The sequence below is a fragment of the Chlorocebus sabaeus genome, chromosome 3, assembly GCF_047675955.1.
Source record: "Chlorocebus sabaeus isolate Y175 chromosome 3, mChlSab1.0.hap1, whole genome shotgun sequence".
Taxonomy (NCBI): Eukaryota; Metazoa; Chordata; class Mammalia; order Primates; family Cercopithecidae; genus Chlorocebus; species Chlorocebus sabaeus.
Window position 1 is genome coordinate 51,781,484 of NC_132906.1, and position 15,263 is coordinate 51,796,746.

A 15,263-nucleotide genomic window follows, 5' to 3' on the forward strand; every position below is an offset into this window, starting at 1 on the left:
ACATATATACTCAAGAAATATTTCTTCAAGTACTTCATATTGTTTTGAAAATCCCATTTCATATTTTAACATCACGTTTCCCCCATTATGAAACCTCGTTGATTCTGTTTCCCTGCCACATGAGCATTTCTGGATGCAAAGAGGCTGGTATCTCCACTCCACCTTTGTCGCACCCCCTGATCTAACTGGAGCATCCCCAGATTATTTTAGTAAGTTTTTTCCAGTGTAATATGATGGACCAGAAGTGGAATCAGACTTCCTTTAAGCAATGAGGACGAAGGCAATTTTGTGATACATTAGGACTGCCCAAATCTTTGCAGGGGGAGACAGTCCGTGTTTGCTTTTTGGCAGAGACCATATACTGACTATGTCTCCCATAAGGTGAAGAACACTGTGAGTGTGCAACAGTTTATCTTCTACCTTTCCTGAAAGGGAAAGGAGGTCTTTGAATCTTAACACTAGAATATGCTTCTTGAGAGACTCCTTTGTTTTATTTTTTCAAATATCAAATTCACAAGAAGGGATTTTTGAGGTTCATATTCTTGCTAAGAATGGCAGAACCAACAACGCATGAAAATGTCTTTTTGTTTCTTCATACATGAGAAACAGCTTGACTAGGAAGTAAGTTGAAAACCTTTGCCTGTCGGAAGTTTGAAGTATCCTTTCATTATTTTCTAGCATCTAGGATTGATGCTCAAAAGCCTGATGCCAGTCTGATTCTCACTCCTTTTAGCTGACAGGAATTTCATTGCTGTTTCATTGCTGTTCATTCATGCTTGTTCTCATTAGCTTAGGTTTTGTTTTCTTTTCCCTCACTGTGGGAGATATTGTAATCATCTTTTTACCATGATATTCTGAAATAGGATGCAAAATTTGAAACGCATAAAATCCTTTTTTTTTGTCACTCATTGTTTTTCTGATTGCTTTCTAGGAGAATCATTTTAGAAGCTCTGTATTGTACTTTAGATTAATTTTATCAAATTTTTTTTTTATTTTTCTTTCCCACTTTCACTTTACTTGTCTACTATAATGGCTATAAACGGGATATTAACTTTCTAATTACTGCTTTTTATCTCCTCTGTTTTCCCATAATTTGAATATATAGTCATTTTATTGATTTTTAAAGAGATGACATCAATTTTATATTTTTCTAAAACTTTTATTCAATACTCAATTGCAGCAAACATTTTAAATTTGAAGAGACATTTCTTACAATTTTATTTTCTCTCTTTTTATAACTTCTTGTTTTCAAGGGTGAATATCTTATGGCATCTATTTGAAGATGCCAAATCAATGTGTGTTATTTTTCTGTTTTAAGCTCTCTCTTGGAAGATGAATTATGTCTGGTTTTTAAGAAAATATTACATGTATGTATATCTTAACTCATAGCCTTAGAATCTTGATAGATGGTATATCAATAATATTAAGCTATAAATACTTGGAACTCCAAGTACATAGAAGTGATGGATAAAATGAAGATTTTCGAAAGATTGGGTTGGAGACAAGCCTAGAACATAGGTAATCTTTAAACTGAAGAACACAGGGGACTTTTTTCTGATTTATTAGTTATAAACTCTATTATTCTAATGATATTCCAATGGCTGTTACAAAAACGACAGTCATAGTTCTAGCACTGTTTTCCTCTTTATCCCTCTCAGGAGAATTCAGAAGAGAAAGATGAATACTGGACTCCACAGGATATCTATCTATCTAGCTAGCTAGCTATCTACTTACATATTCATCTGTCTATATCTATGACTATATTAAAATCTGTATCTATCCTCTAAATTTAAAATACTTTGATTAAGTCATTCCATGAATTTATCCCACAGGAATCTTTGGCATTGATCTTCTATGCTATCAGTTTCACTCAGACACTGAATTTCAGCATTTTTTTTAAATTATTTTTTTTAAGTTTTTTTTACCTGTCTTTTATTTTGTATGGGTAAGTTGACAGAATAAGTCTTAATGAATACATTAAAAATAGAAAAAAAATCAAATTATTATTGCAGTATTATTATTTACTTTTTTTTTGGCAACAACATGTTAAGTTAGAAAATATATGACTATTGAGTCAAGGAATCTGAGGTTAAATCCAAAGTTTTCCTTGTAAAGTGATGTGAAATAGAAAAAGTTAATTGGCTACCTTTTCCATCACTTTTTGAATAATTAAAATGACAACAACAGTATTGGTATTATAAGGTAGTTGTGAGAATTTAATCAGTTAACAAATAAATAGTAGAATGAACAAATGATCATTTTTTTTCTTCCCCTGTCCCAATATCTGATCATTCTTATTTTGCAAACATATATACATATCAGTGCTCTTGGAAAGCAAGGCTTGTATTTCACTATTGATGACAATAAGTTGAGCTACTTCTCTTTCCTCACCTTGAAAACATAAGGTCAATAGTGTGCTTCTAACAAAAGACTTTACATCTGGAGTGACCAAAGCAAAGAAGGAAAAATATTTTGTTTTGAATTTGTTTTTGCATTGTTAAAGGTTGAAGTAACATTAAGTTTGTAGGAGAATGTAACTTAGAGCTACCTAATACATCTACAGTAGGTAGAGGCAGAGATGCCAACCGACGCATCCAGTGTCCCTTCCTAGAAACATCTTTGTCCTCATCAGGCATTCACCAAGATGGAATTGTGGTCTCTATTTAATTATCAAGCTTCCTTTGGTGTTAGCCAGTTCTGACGTATTTGGTCAATTTTATAAGCTAACAATTATGTTTTCAAAAGATTCCTCTTATTTATGGATCACTTAGTTTATCCTTTTTGTACCCATATAAAAGCAACCTCTTACAGTGGCATTGGCAGGAATTGCAGGATAACAACCTCCAAATATCTACTAATAATAAGAACACTGGCAAAAAATTTAAAATCAAACTCTGGAAACTAAAAAAAAGGCTGGGAACAATATAGGAAACATATATTCAAGAGAAACAGCGAAATCTAGATAACAGTGAGGTTTAAATATGTTTATTTTTATCTCCTTCTCCGTAATGTGGTTACCACCAATCCTCTACAAAATATTCTACAAAACTGAAGATGAGAAAACATTTCCCAACTCATCCATGATGCCAGTATTACCTTGATACCTAAACCAGACAGAGACATGATAACTCCAGACCAATATCTCTTCTGAATATAGATGTGAAATCTTCCACAAAATACAAACAAATAAAATACAGCAAAATATAAAAAGGGTTCTACACTGTGACTAAGTGTAATGCTTTTTAAAAAGACAAGGTGTATTAACATCTGAAAATTGTTAATTTAATATACTCTACTAATTGAAAAAAGACAAAAATCACATGCATATTTCAATAGATACAGGAAAATCCAATGCCCTTTTCATGATACAACATTCATTGAACTAGGGGCCAGGGATGGTGGCTCACACCTGTAATCCCAGCACTTTGAGGGGCCGAGGCAGGTGGATCACCTGAGGTCAGGAGTTCAAGACCAGCCTGGTCAACATGGGGAAACCCCATTTCTAAAAGCAACAACAACAACAACAACAACAACAAAAAATAAAACATTCATTGAACTGGAAATACAAGGGACCTTTCTTAGCCTGATAAAAACATCTATCTAAAAAAAGGAGAAACATATTTAATAGTGAAAGTCACTTGTATAGTGAGTGCGGGAGGGTCGAGCCAGTGCCATGGGGGAAAATACACACACACACACACACACACACACACATACACACACACGGAAAAAAGAAAAAATAATAACAAATACAAAGAAATATATTAATCTATTAAACATGTTTGGCCAGATTTCAGGATATAAGTTAAATCTACAAATACAAACTATATTTCTATACACTAGCAATAAAAAAATCTGAAAATGAGATGAAGAAAACAATCATATTGATAATAATATCAAAAATAAATTACTTAGGAATAAATTTAGCAAAATAGGTATAAGACTAGGGACCTAACTCAACATAATGACATCTCATATACAGGATTGGAAGATTTATTTTTTTTATGTGGCAATACTCACAAATTGATCTGGAGATTCAAAGCAAGCAATATTTAAATCCCAGATAACTTTTTGTAGAAACTGATAAACCGATCTTTTTTAAAAAATGTGGAAATGCAAGGGACCCAGAATATACAAAACTTCTTAAAATAAAAACCAAAGACGGCACAATCACATGACATGACTTTAAAAACTACTACAAATCTACAGTAAACAAGAAAATGTGGTAATGGCATAAAGATATACACATAGTCTAATGTAATAGAATTGAAAAATACAAAAATAAACCCTCACAGTATGGCCAATTGATTTTTACAAGGGTGCCAAGAATTCAGTGGGAAAGAAATGTCTTTTCAACAAAAGAAACTAGGACAACATGCAAAAGAATGAAGTAGAACTGCTATCTCATGACAAATACAAAATTAACTCAAAGCTTGGATCATATTTCTTAATTTAAGACTCTAAATGTTTGAAATCTAAAACTTTAAAAAGACAACATAGGCATAAATCTTCATGAACATAGATTAGAAAATAGTTTCTTAGATATACCAATAAAGCCACAAGCAAAATAAATAAATAAATAAATAGAATTTCATGAAGTTAATAACGTTTGTGCTACAAAAGGCACTATTAAGAAAATTGGAGAGCATCAGGAAAAATAGCGAATGCGTGTTGGGCTTAATACCTAGGTGATGGGTCGATAGGTACAGCAAATCACCATGGCACGTTTGCCAATGTAACAAACCTGCACATCCTACGCATGGACTCCAGAACTTAAAACTAAAAAAAAAAATAAAATTCATAGAATGGGAGAAAATATTTACAAATCTTACATCTTACCAGAGTATCAAAATGTAAAAGGAACACTTATAACTCAACAATAAAAAGAAATATAACCCCGAGACAAGAATGGGAAAATATTTCAACAGAGCTTCCTCCAAAGAAGGTATACAAAAAAGATTCTCAAATATAATTAGAAATGAGAAACTAGAGAAATGTTTATAAACTCACAATGAGATACTACTTCAAATATATTGGGATCATTTTAAAAAATCACAATTGTAGGCAAAAATGTGAAGAAACTGGTACCCTTATACATTGCTGGTGTGAATAGAAAATAGTGCATCCACTTTGGGAAACAATTTTGCAGTCTCTCCAAAAGTGAAACCAAGAGTTAACCACGGGACTCAATAATCCCACACCTAGGCGTACACCAAAAAGAACTAAAAACATATGTTCAAACAAAAAGGCATATGTAGTAGTTTAAGTCATAACAGCCAAACTGTAGAAGCAATCCAAATGTCCTTCTATTGATGATGTATTAACAAATGCGGTAAAGCTTAATAATGGAATATTGTTCATCCATAAAAGGAATGAAATATCGATATGCACTACCTGGAATGGACTTTAAAACACTGTGCTACATGAAAGAAACCCGACACAAAAGGCCAGAAATTGTATAATTATTTTTACATGAAATACTCAGAATAAGCAAATCCACAGAGACAAAAAGCAGATTAATTGCTGCTAAGAAAGACTGGGTTATTAAGACTGATGATATGCTGTGTACAGGATTTCTTTTTAGGATGACAAAAATGTTTTGGAATTTGCTAGTGGTGATGTCTGCTCATCTCAATATATTCAAACACACTGATTTCTATACTTTAAAATTTAATTAACTTTATGATATGTGAATTATATCTGAATTGAAACCAAACTAAAAGCAGAAACAACCATATATTTAACATATAAGGTGTTGCATAGCATATAAAAGTCCATAATAAACAATCACTGTTATGCTTTACCAATTTCTCCTCAAAACACTTAACTGAAATAGTGCATTGTAGTAATGTCTTATTCAATTTTATATGATATAAAATGTGAAAAAAGATAATATATACAATTATATGCTTAAAGACTTACGTGATAAAATAAAAATTTGTAGCATACTGAGAAAACAGTGGTCTTAATTTGTTTAATTCCCTAGACAGTTCTTTTCTCCCTTGATGTCACAGAATTTAAATGAATAAAATTTGTATATGTCACTTTATCCAGCAGAATGATCATTTATCAATAGCTGTGAAACATTTTAAAACCATATAGTTTTAGCAACTACAGAACTCATGCGCCTTTCTCATAAAACCATGTGAGATTTTTTTTTACATAAATCAAAGGGAAAAAAGCTAGATAAGTGAAAACACATTTTGAGTTTTCATTTTTTTCAATTTTAAAATTTCACTTTAGACTTTAGCTTCTTTTCACTTGAATGTATAATATGTTATTATATATTCAATTTTGTAAAACCACTACATACCACACATAGATACAAATTAATTGTGTGGCAAATAAAATGACACATTTTAGTTTCTGTACAAGTAGAAAACTAGCACAAACTTGGTTTCACACTCAAATCCAATCCTGCCGATTATACTGAAGAGAGAGTAGTCATATATATTTGAGAGCCTAACATCATTTGTGACATTCTGAGTAAGACAAAAATTTAGAGAATATCTTGAGAGATATGCCTTGAGTGAATATCTGGGAGGAAAACTTGACAGGTTCTTTTTTACTGCCCCATATTGAATTGTTAACATCACAATGCCATCAGAGCCCAGCTTGAAGGAGGAATTTTGAACAGCAGAAGCAAACAGACTTGCTGGTCATGAATATTACCTTCTCATTTAAGCTAAGAGCTCTAAGGTTAAGGCATCCACAGATAAGAAAGAAAATCTCAAGAGGACTTACGTGCAAATGGAAGTAAATAGATGTAACCCCCTGAGGCCTACATACTAGAGATAACAGCAAATAGGTTGAGCAAGTCAGCTTACAGGGTTAGGGCTTCATGCCCAGTTGTAATTCCCCCATCTACTCCTGAATGTTTTAGTAAGATACGAAAACATATCATATGCCTTAGCCCTTCACAGAATTAACCAAAGTATCTGATAGTGGCCACATGAGTACTCACATAAAAGAATTATGTATTTCAGGGGCTGCAACTGCCATTAACCGGCATTAGAAGAGAAAGAAAGAGAAATAAACACAGGGTTAAGAAATGGTGGGAGAGAGGAACAGAAAGAAGAGCAGGAAAGAAACAGTAGGATAAAAAAAGAAAAAAGAAAGAGGAGTAAAAGGATGAACAACAGAGAAAGAGAGAGAGATTTAAAAAAGAGTTGGGGGAAGGAGAGAGGAGGAAGATGAATCTGCAATAAAGAAGAGTTAAGGAAGCAGGAAGGAATTTGAAAAAGGAACAGTACATAGCCTAACAGAGATAAGGGAGAATATGAAAACCACTAATAAGAAGAAAGCAATTATAATGAAATAGGAATAGTACATAGCCTTACAGAGATAAGGGAGAATATGAAAATCACTAAGAAGAAGAAAGCAATTATAATGAATTACCAAGTAGGGATAGCAAGAATGTAAAAAACAAATTTAATTGACATTAAGATATCAAAGTTATCTATCAGGAAAAGATAAAGACAAAAATATAAAATAAAAATAATATGGTAGATTAAGGAATATCAACATCTATGCAATGGAAGTCCCTGGAAGACGGAAGAAGGTAAATCAAAGGCTGAAACTTTACATTGGAAGATCAGCAATCTTAGACCAAGGATGTTTATTGTATTTGAGTACAATACACAATGCCAAACTTCCTATGATTCAACTGATCATAAAAGAATATCACATTATAAAGGAAGCACTTTGTCTCATCAGAGAACACAGATATCTTGTGCCTCCATCAATCTGGCTTCAACTGACTGAACCTTTTATTGGCATGTAAATCAAAGGTAGTTTTCTACAAGGGCATTGTCAGCCATCTTTCCTTCTCTCTTTCTTTCCTTTTCTCTCTCTTCCCCCATCAATCTGTGTATATTTAATTTCTTTAAACTTTACTTTGGATTGATGGTGGAGTATACATGAATGCAAAATACAGTGCTGGGAACATGAACATTGAAAAAGTATTAATTTTGCTTACCTGTGAATGTCTAAATCTGTGGATTTGCAATTAAACTCTGTTATCTGTCTAATATGTATATTCTAAATACAGGAAAGGAATCAGTCAAATTGCTGGCATATTTTAGATCTTCACAAAAAAGCAATTTGTACTTCTCCTTACAATCCTCATAAGACAAAGTGTAAATTCAAGAACTGTTAGTCTTTATTAAATTGCTCTTTATAATATATATATAGGACTTTACAATTTATGAAATGATTTCATAGTCATTTCAATTATTATATTTTTGTCTGCTTAAATACTTGAATTGGTGGCAAATCAAGAAACCAAGGCTGAGTTTATTGCTGGCCCAGCATCATGAAAATAGAAAGTGATAAATTCAAGATGCACATAGAGATCTGAATCCAGATATAGTTATCTCTAGTTCCTGGTTACCCCATAGCAGGGAACAGATAAATCCTATCATAATGACTTATGGTGCCGGAGAATGCATTGCTCTTTCTCTAAATCTTTATTGCCGTTTTTCCCACAGATTTTTCACAGTGAAATTAATTAGGTGAAAAGACACAGATTTACTTATTCAATAATGTGACAGAAAGCTACCTTAAGTTTCGCTCAACCCACGTTAACTATTTTTCCCTCTGGGTTGCACTACTTTGGCCTTTCCATCTTACTTCATTTTTCCGTATTCATCTTTACATATCGTATGATCTTTGAGGACAGCTTGAGGTCTGCTTTGAGGATGACTCCGGATCTACTCTTTTTGAGAACTTTAACGTCTATCTCAACAGTTTAAATTAAGATTAGCAGACACAGGAAGATGTCAAGAAATTTAAATAAAAAAATATGCTTCAAATAAGCCCATAATTTACTTAAAGATAACGATAACTGATGACATTGTCATAGTTTGGATGTTTGTCTCCCCAAAACTCATGTTGAAATTGGATCTCCAGTGTTGGAGGTGGTGCCTATTGCAAGATGTTTGGATCACGGGAGCAGACCCCTCATGAATGGCTTGGTGCTGTCCTTATGGCAATGAGGTCTTGTTCTATTAGTTCCCTCAAGAGCTGGTTATTAAAAAGAGCCTGACACCTGCTCCCATCTCTCTTGCTTCCTGTGTAACCACGTGATCTCTGAATACATGACCTCCCTTTGCCTTCTGTCATGAGTGGAAACTTTGAAATTTTCAGTAAAGGCCCAATATTCCAGCTGAAAGAATCATGAGCCAAGAAATTTTTCTATGTAAATTACCCAGTCTCACGTATCCCTTTATGGCAACACAAATTTACTAAGACAGGCATCAATAATATATATTTTATCATATGCTTACATTATCAATAACATGTTTCTAAATGTAATATCAATAAAGCAAGAGATCTTACCTAGACCATGTCTATGTGTTGACATTGGTGGTAAGACAGTCCATGTCTTGGTTTTGGGATTGTAACATTCAACAGTGTTCAATGTCTTTAAGCCATCTCGACCTCCAATTACAAAGAGTTTGTCATCAATAACAGCCACACCAAACTGCAACCTTCTGCCGTTCATCATCCCTGCCTGGATCCACAAATTTGTTCTCAGATCATATTTCTCTATAGTTGTAGCTCCTAATAAAACATAAAATCAAAAAGTCACCAATTGCTATAAATCCAACAAACAGCCTGCCAAAGCAGGGTACAAATTAAGATATAAAAACACTCTTGTCACATTCATTTTTTTTTTTTAAAGAAGTGACAGAAAAACAAAGGGAATAGTAATTCAACTACTTTATTTTCTCTTCTTGGCAGGCATGAATGATCAAAATAGACACAAATGTTCATCTTGTTTGACTTACATAATGGTCTTATGCTAAACTATTGATTTGGTAGAAACATTGGTGAGCATGACCCAGTTCTGTCAGTGGATTTTACAACTTCCCTCTATCACTTTTGTCATTAAAAAATGTAACATAATCCCTGCTTGAAAAATATTTATGAAAGCCTTTTAAATAAATAAGTTATGTATGTTATTTGTATAATTTCTGAAAGTTAATTCAATAAAATATTACCATATTTTTCTTTAAATTTGTCGTATGCCTTAAATAACTGAAAGTTTTTAAAGTCAAATGTAAGATATATAAGCAAATATTTGCTATGCTTTTTAAACCAGCTTTTAAAAAATAATCTGGGGAATAGCTTAATAGAATTTTACAAAATGATCTTCTGTCCTGAACAATCATGTTAGGATTCTAAATAATATAGCTTATATTTCCTAAAAGCTTTTTTTTTTTTTTTTTTTTTTTTTTGAGACGGAGTCTCGCTCTGTCGCCGGGGCTGGAGTGCAGTGGCCGGATCTCAGCTCACTGCAAGCTCCACCTCCCAGGTTCACGCCATTCTCCTGCCTCAGCCTCCCGAGTAGCTGGGACTACAGGCGCCCACCTCCTCGCCCGGCTATTTTTTTGTATTTTGTAGTAGAGACGGGGTTTCACCGTGCTAGCCAGGATGAACTCGATCTCCTGACCTCGTGATCCGCCCGTCTCAGCCTCTCAAAGTGCTGGGATTACAGGCTTGAGCCACCGCGCCCGGCCCTAAAAGCTTTTTACATATAAGTTTGAGAAATACAATAACTCTGACTAATAAAATAGAAATTGAAAGAAGCAGCTAAATTGATGGTGAGACTTGTTTTAATGGGTTTAATTACTCAATTCTCATTAAAAATGGCTGTGTAGAACAAGCTCCCAAATGTTTATATGATATAAGCTGACACTGATCTTGATGTAGTGTTTGACTTAATGTTCAGACTCACCTTCACCAATATTACACCTTCGATCATGAAACATTTCTACAAAGGAAATTAACATTCTTGTGTACTTTCACTTAAGCACTGATGATCTATTTTATCTGTAATAAAAGTTTGCAAATCTAGGGAATATATTCCTCTGGGGACTCATTTACTCTTCAGAACCTAGCTAGTAATGAACTAAATGAACATAAACACCTTCGTAACAGAAGTTTTGCTAATTAAAGTAAAAATGATAAAATTTATGACAATTTTTACTTAAAGGTAATAGCAATAATTAGATATGTCACATCTGCTTTCTGATATTGCTAAAAATATAGGTTCATTTAAATATACAACTAATTTTGAAGTATTAGGAAATTATTGTTATTGTTAGGATAAAAATAAATTGCAACTTTCACAAAAGTTATTCAATACTGTTTATTAACATGTATAATATTTTAAACAAATGTATTTATTTTATATTTTAACATATTTATTATATTGAATATTGAATGTTTTATTCATTTGCCTTTGAATCAAAATTCTAAAGCAAACTACATATTTGAATAACTTCAAAGTCATCTGGATTTTCAAAGCTTGACAACTTTGATATTATATGAATGCATAACTAAAAATTAAGAGTTATACACAGATGGCCTGGAGTGTGGCTCATGACTATAAATCCAGCACTTTGGGAGGCCGAGGAAGGTATATCATCTGAGGTCAGGAGACTGAGACCAGCCTGGCCTTGAACTCTGTTGAAACCCCATCTCTACTAAAAATACAAAAAAAAAAAAAAAAAAAAAAATAGCCGGGCATGGTGGCTCATGGCTATAGTCTCAGCTACTTGGGAGGCTGAGACAAGAGAATCCCTTGACCCTGGGAGGCAGAGGTTGCAGTGAGCTGAGATCATGCCACTGCACTCCAGCTTGGGCAACAGAGTAAGACTCAGTTGCATAAAGATAAAGGAAAAAAAGGGGGGGTTACACAGATATCTGTCTCTTGTGACTATATTTGACCAACGGGAGCAGAAGAATGTAATCTAATCCTAATTAACAAAATCTCATTACGCTCATATTTTCTGGTATGAGTGGACAAGGAAGAAAGTATTTGAACAATTATAATTCTCACAGCCTCCAAAGCCTTGCTGAAAACCTTTGCAGGGAATTTGAGGTCCAGTTACCCTCCTCAGAAGAAATAGGAATGAGTGAAATTAAGACTTCTGAGCAACCAAAGGAGTTGCAATTCAAAAAGGAAAACTCAGGAATTGATTTGGATTTCAAAGCCTCATTCAAATAAACTAGATTTGTCTTAAATCTCAATACATGACAGAATTTTTAACCTTTACAGTTTTTCCTGTAACTTCAATCTTCAAAAGTGACCTACTCACTTATCCTAGTAGCTACAGCAGAAATAGGAGCTCGTTTCCATCTTCATTTTTCAAATTAGAATTCATATTAATTTCCTATGGCTACTGTTAAAAATATTTCCAATTTAGTGACAAATAACACAGATTTGTTATCTTACAGTTCAGGAGGTCAGAAATCTGAAATGGTTCTTTCTGCACTAAAATCAAAATGCTGCCAGGACTCCATTCCTTTCTGGAGGCTCCAGGAGAAAATCAGTTCTCTTGCCTTTTCCATCTTCTAGAACAGGGGTCCCCAACATCCAGGACGTGGACAAGTAGTGGTCCGTGGTCTGTTAGGAACCAGGACGGACAGCAGGAAGTGAGCAGCACCCTGAGCTCCATCTTCTGTCAGACCAGCCGTGGCATTAGATTCTCATAGAATCACAAACCCTACTGTAAACTGTGCATTGGAGGGATCTAGGTTGTTCATACCGTATGAGAATCTAATGCCTGATGACCTGAGGTGGAACAGTTTCACCCCAAAACCAACCACTCCCCCACCCTTGTCCATGGAAAAATGTTCTTCCACCAAACTAGTCCCTAGTGCCCAAAAGATTGGGGACCGCTATTCTAGAGGCCACCACATTCCTTGTTGCTCCATCTTCTATCCCCAAAGTCAGCAACATTGCATTTCTCTGACATTGGGTTCATACCAATTTAATCAGACATAATGTAGAACAATCTGTTTATGTTAAATTCAGCTGGTTAACAACTTTAATTCCTTCACAAGCTTTATCTCAGTCTTGCTGTGTAGCATAACATATTCACAGGTTCCAGGGTTTAGGATATGGACATTTTTCTGAGGGGGAGGTGCATTATTCAGCTTACCTCAGAAACCAAGGCCTATTTATACTTCAGTCTTCAATCTTGCTTAGTTATATAAAATTAAGCAATACAAAATGTAAAAGGATCTTTTACATTTGTAGAACTTACTCATACTAGCCAATATAATTGATTTTCTTATTCAAATGTCAGCAGGTATTGTAAATGCTTTATCCTGTTTTTAAGAAGAATAAAATTAAGATATGCTTTCTCTTTTTAAATGAAAATTATTATTAATAATAATATCCTTTATAGAATTTCCTAACCAACATACTTTATTAGCTGTCTATCTAAGCCTCCTAATTCTATTATTATTATTAGTTTATCAATTTGTGAGTTCTGTTGTTTTCTTTTGTTTATAAGAGTGTATGTATTCCCCTGGCTATTTTCTGAGTCAGAAGAAAAGGGAAAGCCAGTTTTGAGTAATTTTAGCCTTTGTTGTCCCTTAGAGCAGAAGCAATATTTATCATAATATAGATTACAAACAGACGACAAGTTAGAGTGGACTGCTGCAGTGGTATGTAATAAACTTGGAAGGGATTCAAAAGGAAAGTTTACTTTAAGACATAATTACTTTGGGGTTACTCTGTTAATGAAGCCATCACTGGTATCTCAAATACCTACAAGGTGAAGGCAAATTACTCTGTGCATAGAGTATACATTATTCAGGTGATGACTACTTAAAGCCCTGACTGGACCACAATGCAATCCGTGAATGTAACAAAATTGCACATATATACCCCATACATTTATTAAAAATATAATGAAATGTGTGACCACAGGCATGACAGAATCCTGACCATTTTTGTTAACTGAAGAATGCCCACTCCACTGAAAAATAACAATTGCCACTTTGTTGTTGCCATTAGAAATTCTGGCTTAGTATTGCCAGGTTTTTTTTGACTTATGAAGAGGAGGCAGAAATCTAGATTTTTAAAATGTGCAATCTCCAAACAATAAGCATATATGACTGATTTAAATAATGTTTAAGTACATTGAAACAAACACATGGCCACATCTGCCATAGAGAACTATGATTAGGAGTGGTTATATCCTCATTGTTTTTCCTCTTAAACTCAAGACCACTGCCATTACAAACATGTTAAGGTTGCATTAACTTTAGTAGGAAATTATATTGTCATTCTGTGAGCTTTTGTATAGTAATAATATTTTGTAAAATGTATACTATGATTTATTAAAATCTAAAAGGATCTGTAAAGTATCTTAACCTAATGTACTTACGTAATTCAAAGGTGGTGGATCTCATTCATGATATATAGAAATCTGAAATAATATTAGGAATTTTTCTATTTGATATAAGACTATATATGATATAGTTATGTGCAATTTTATAAACTTGATAAATTGTTAGAGACTATATGCCAGTTAAGGGCTAGGTGTACAGCATTTATAGTAATATCAAATTTTGGTATTGAGTTATTAGAAATAATTCCTGAAATGTCCATTGATCATTTTCTATAAAAAGTATTCATAAGCCTGGTCTGAATGCAATTGCATTTACAACTAATCAATCATAACCAATTACAGGTTCCCTTGTTCATTCTCCATTCCCATTACTTCACTCGATTAGCCTTAAATAGAAGTATTCATAAAACCAAAAGAATTCATGATACATATGTTATTAAGAGCTACTTGATACTTTATGCATATTTTAATTGAAATATTCTTCTTAAATATTGAGTAAAGGTGTTTTGTGTAGGGAGTTTATAAATAAGATATTAATAAATAATATTTAGTGAGTATTTCCTTTGCTCTAAGGACTTTACCTACATTAGTATATTTCATTTTATAAAAGTCTGATGAGATGCATATTATTGTGTCAATACTACATAATAAAAAACAAATTACAGAAAACTGTAATTACTTGCACAGTGTCTCTCAGTTAACACCTGATACATCCACAATATTAACCTGGCTCTAGAGCCCACTCTGAGAAACACTTCTTTTTGTAACTTTATCCCAGATGTAGAAAGAGTTAATTGCAATTAATATATGCAGTGGGTAGAAGTTTAAAAATTCCCCTTCCTGAGATTGCATGACCTATTTTCCAGAACCTGTGCATATGTTGAATTATCAGTCCATGAACTGCCATACTATAAAGCATTGCTGACTTTACAATAGGAATAATATCTCATTGACCCTGATGATGTGATCCCCTGAAAGTGAGAGATTTTTCTCCCTAGTGGTAGAAGGGGAAGGAGAGCTTTCTCCAGTTAGTGGTAGAAGGGAAAATCAGAGAATTTGAAGCATGAGTAGGACTTGGCTTACCATTCCTGGCTTGAAGATGGGCCATAT

General features: G+C 33.6%; 1 protein-coding gene across 2 annotated transcripts in view; it reads right to left on the minus strand.

The window, feature by feature from the left end:
• Nucleotides 1-15,263, minus strand: part of KLHL1 (kelch like family member 1) — a 790,359-nt gene that overhangs the window by 86,529 nt on the left and 688,567 nt on the right. For both annotated transcript variants that reach the window (XM_038007727.2, XM_007960556.3), the window contains exon 7: nucleotides 9,340-9,564. In XM_038007727.2, coding sequence (XP_037863655.2) covers nucleotides 9,340-9,564 — 225 coding nt within the window. The remainder of the gene's footprint in view (nucleotides 1-9,339; nucleotides 9,565-15,263) is intronic.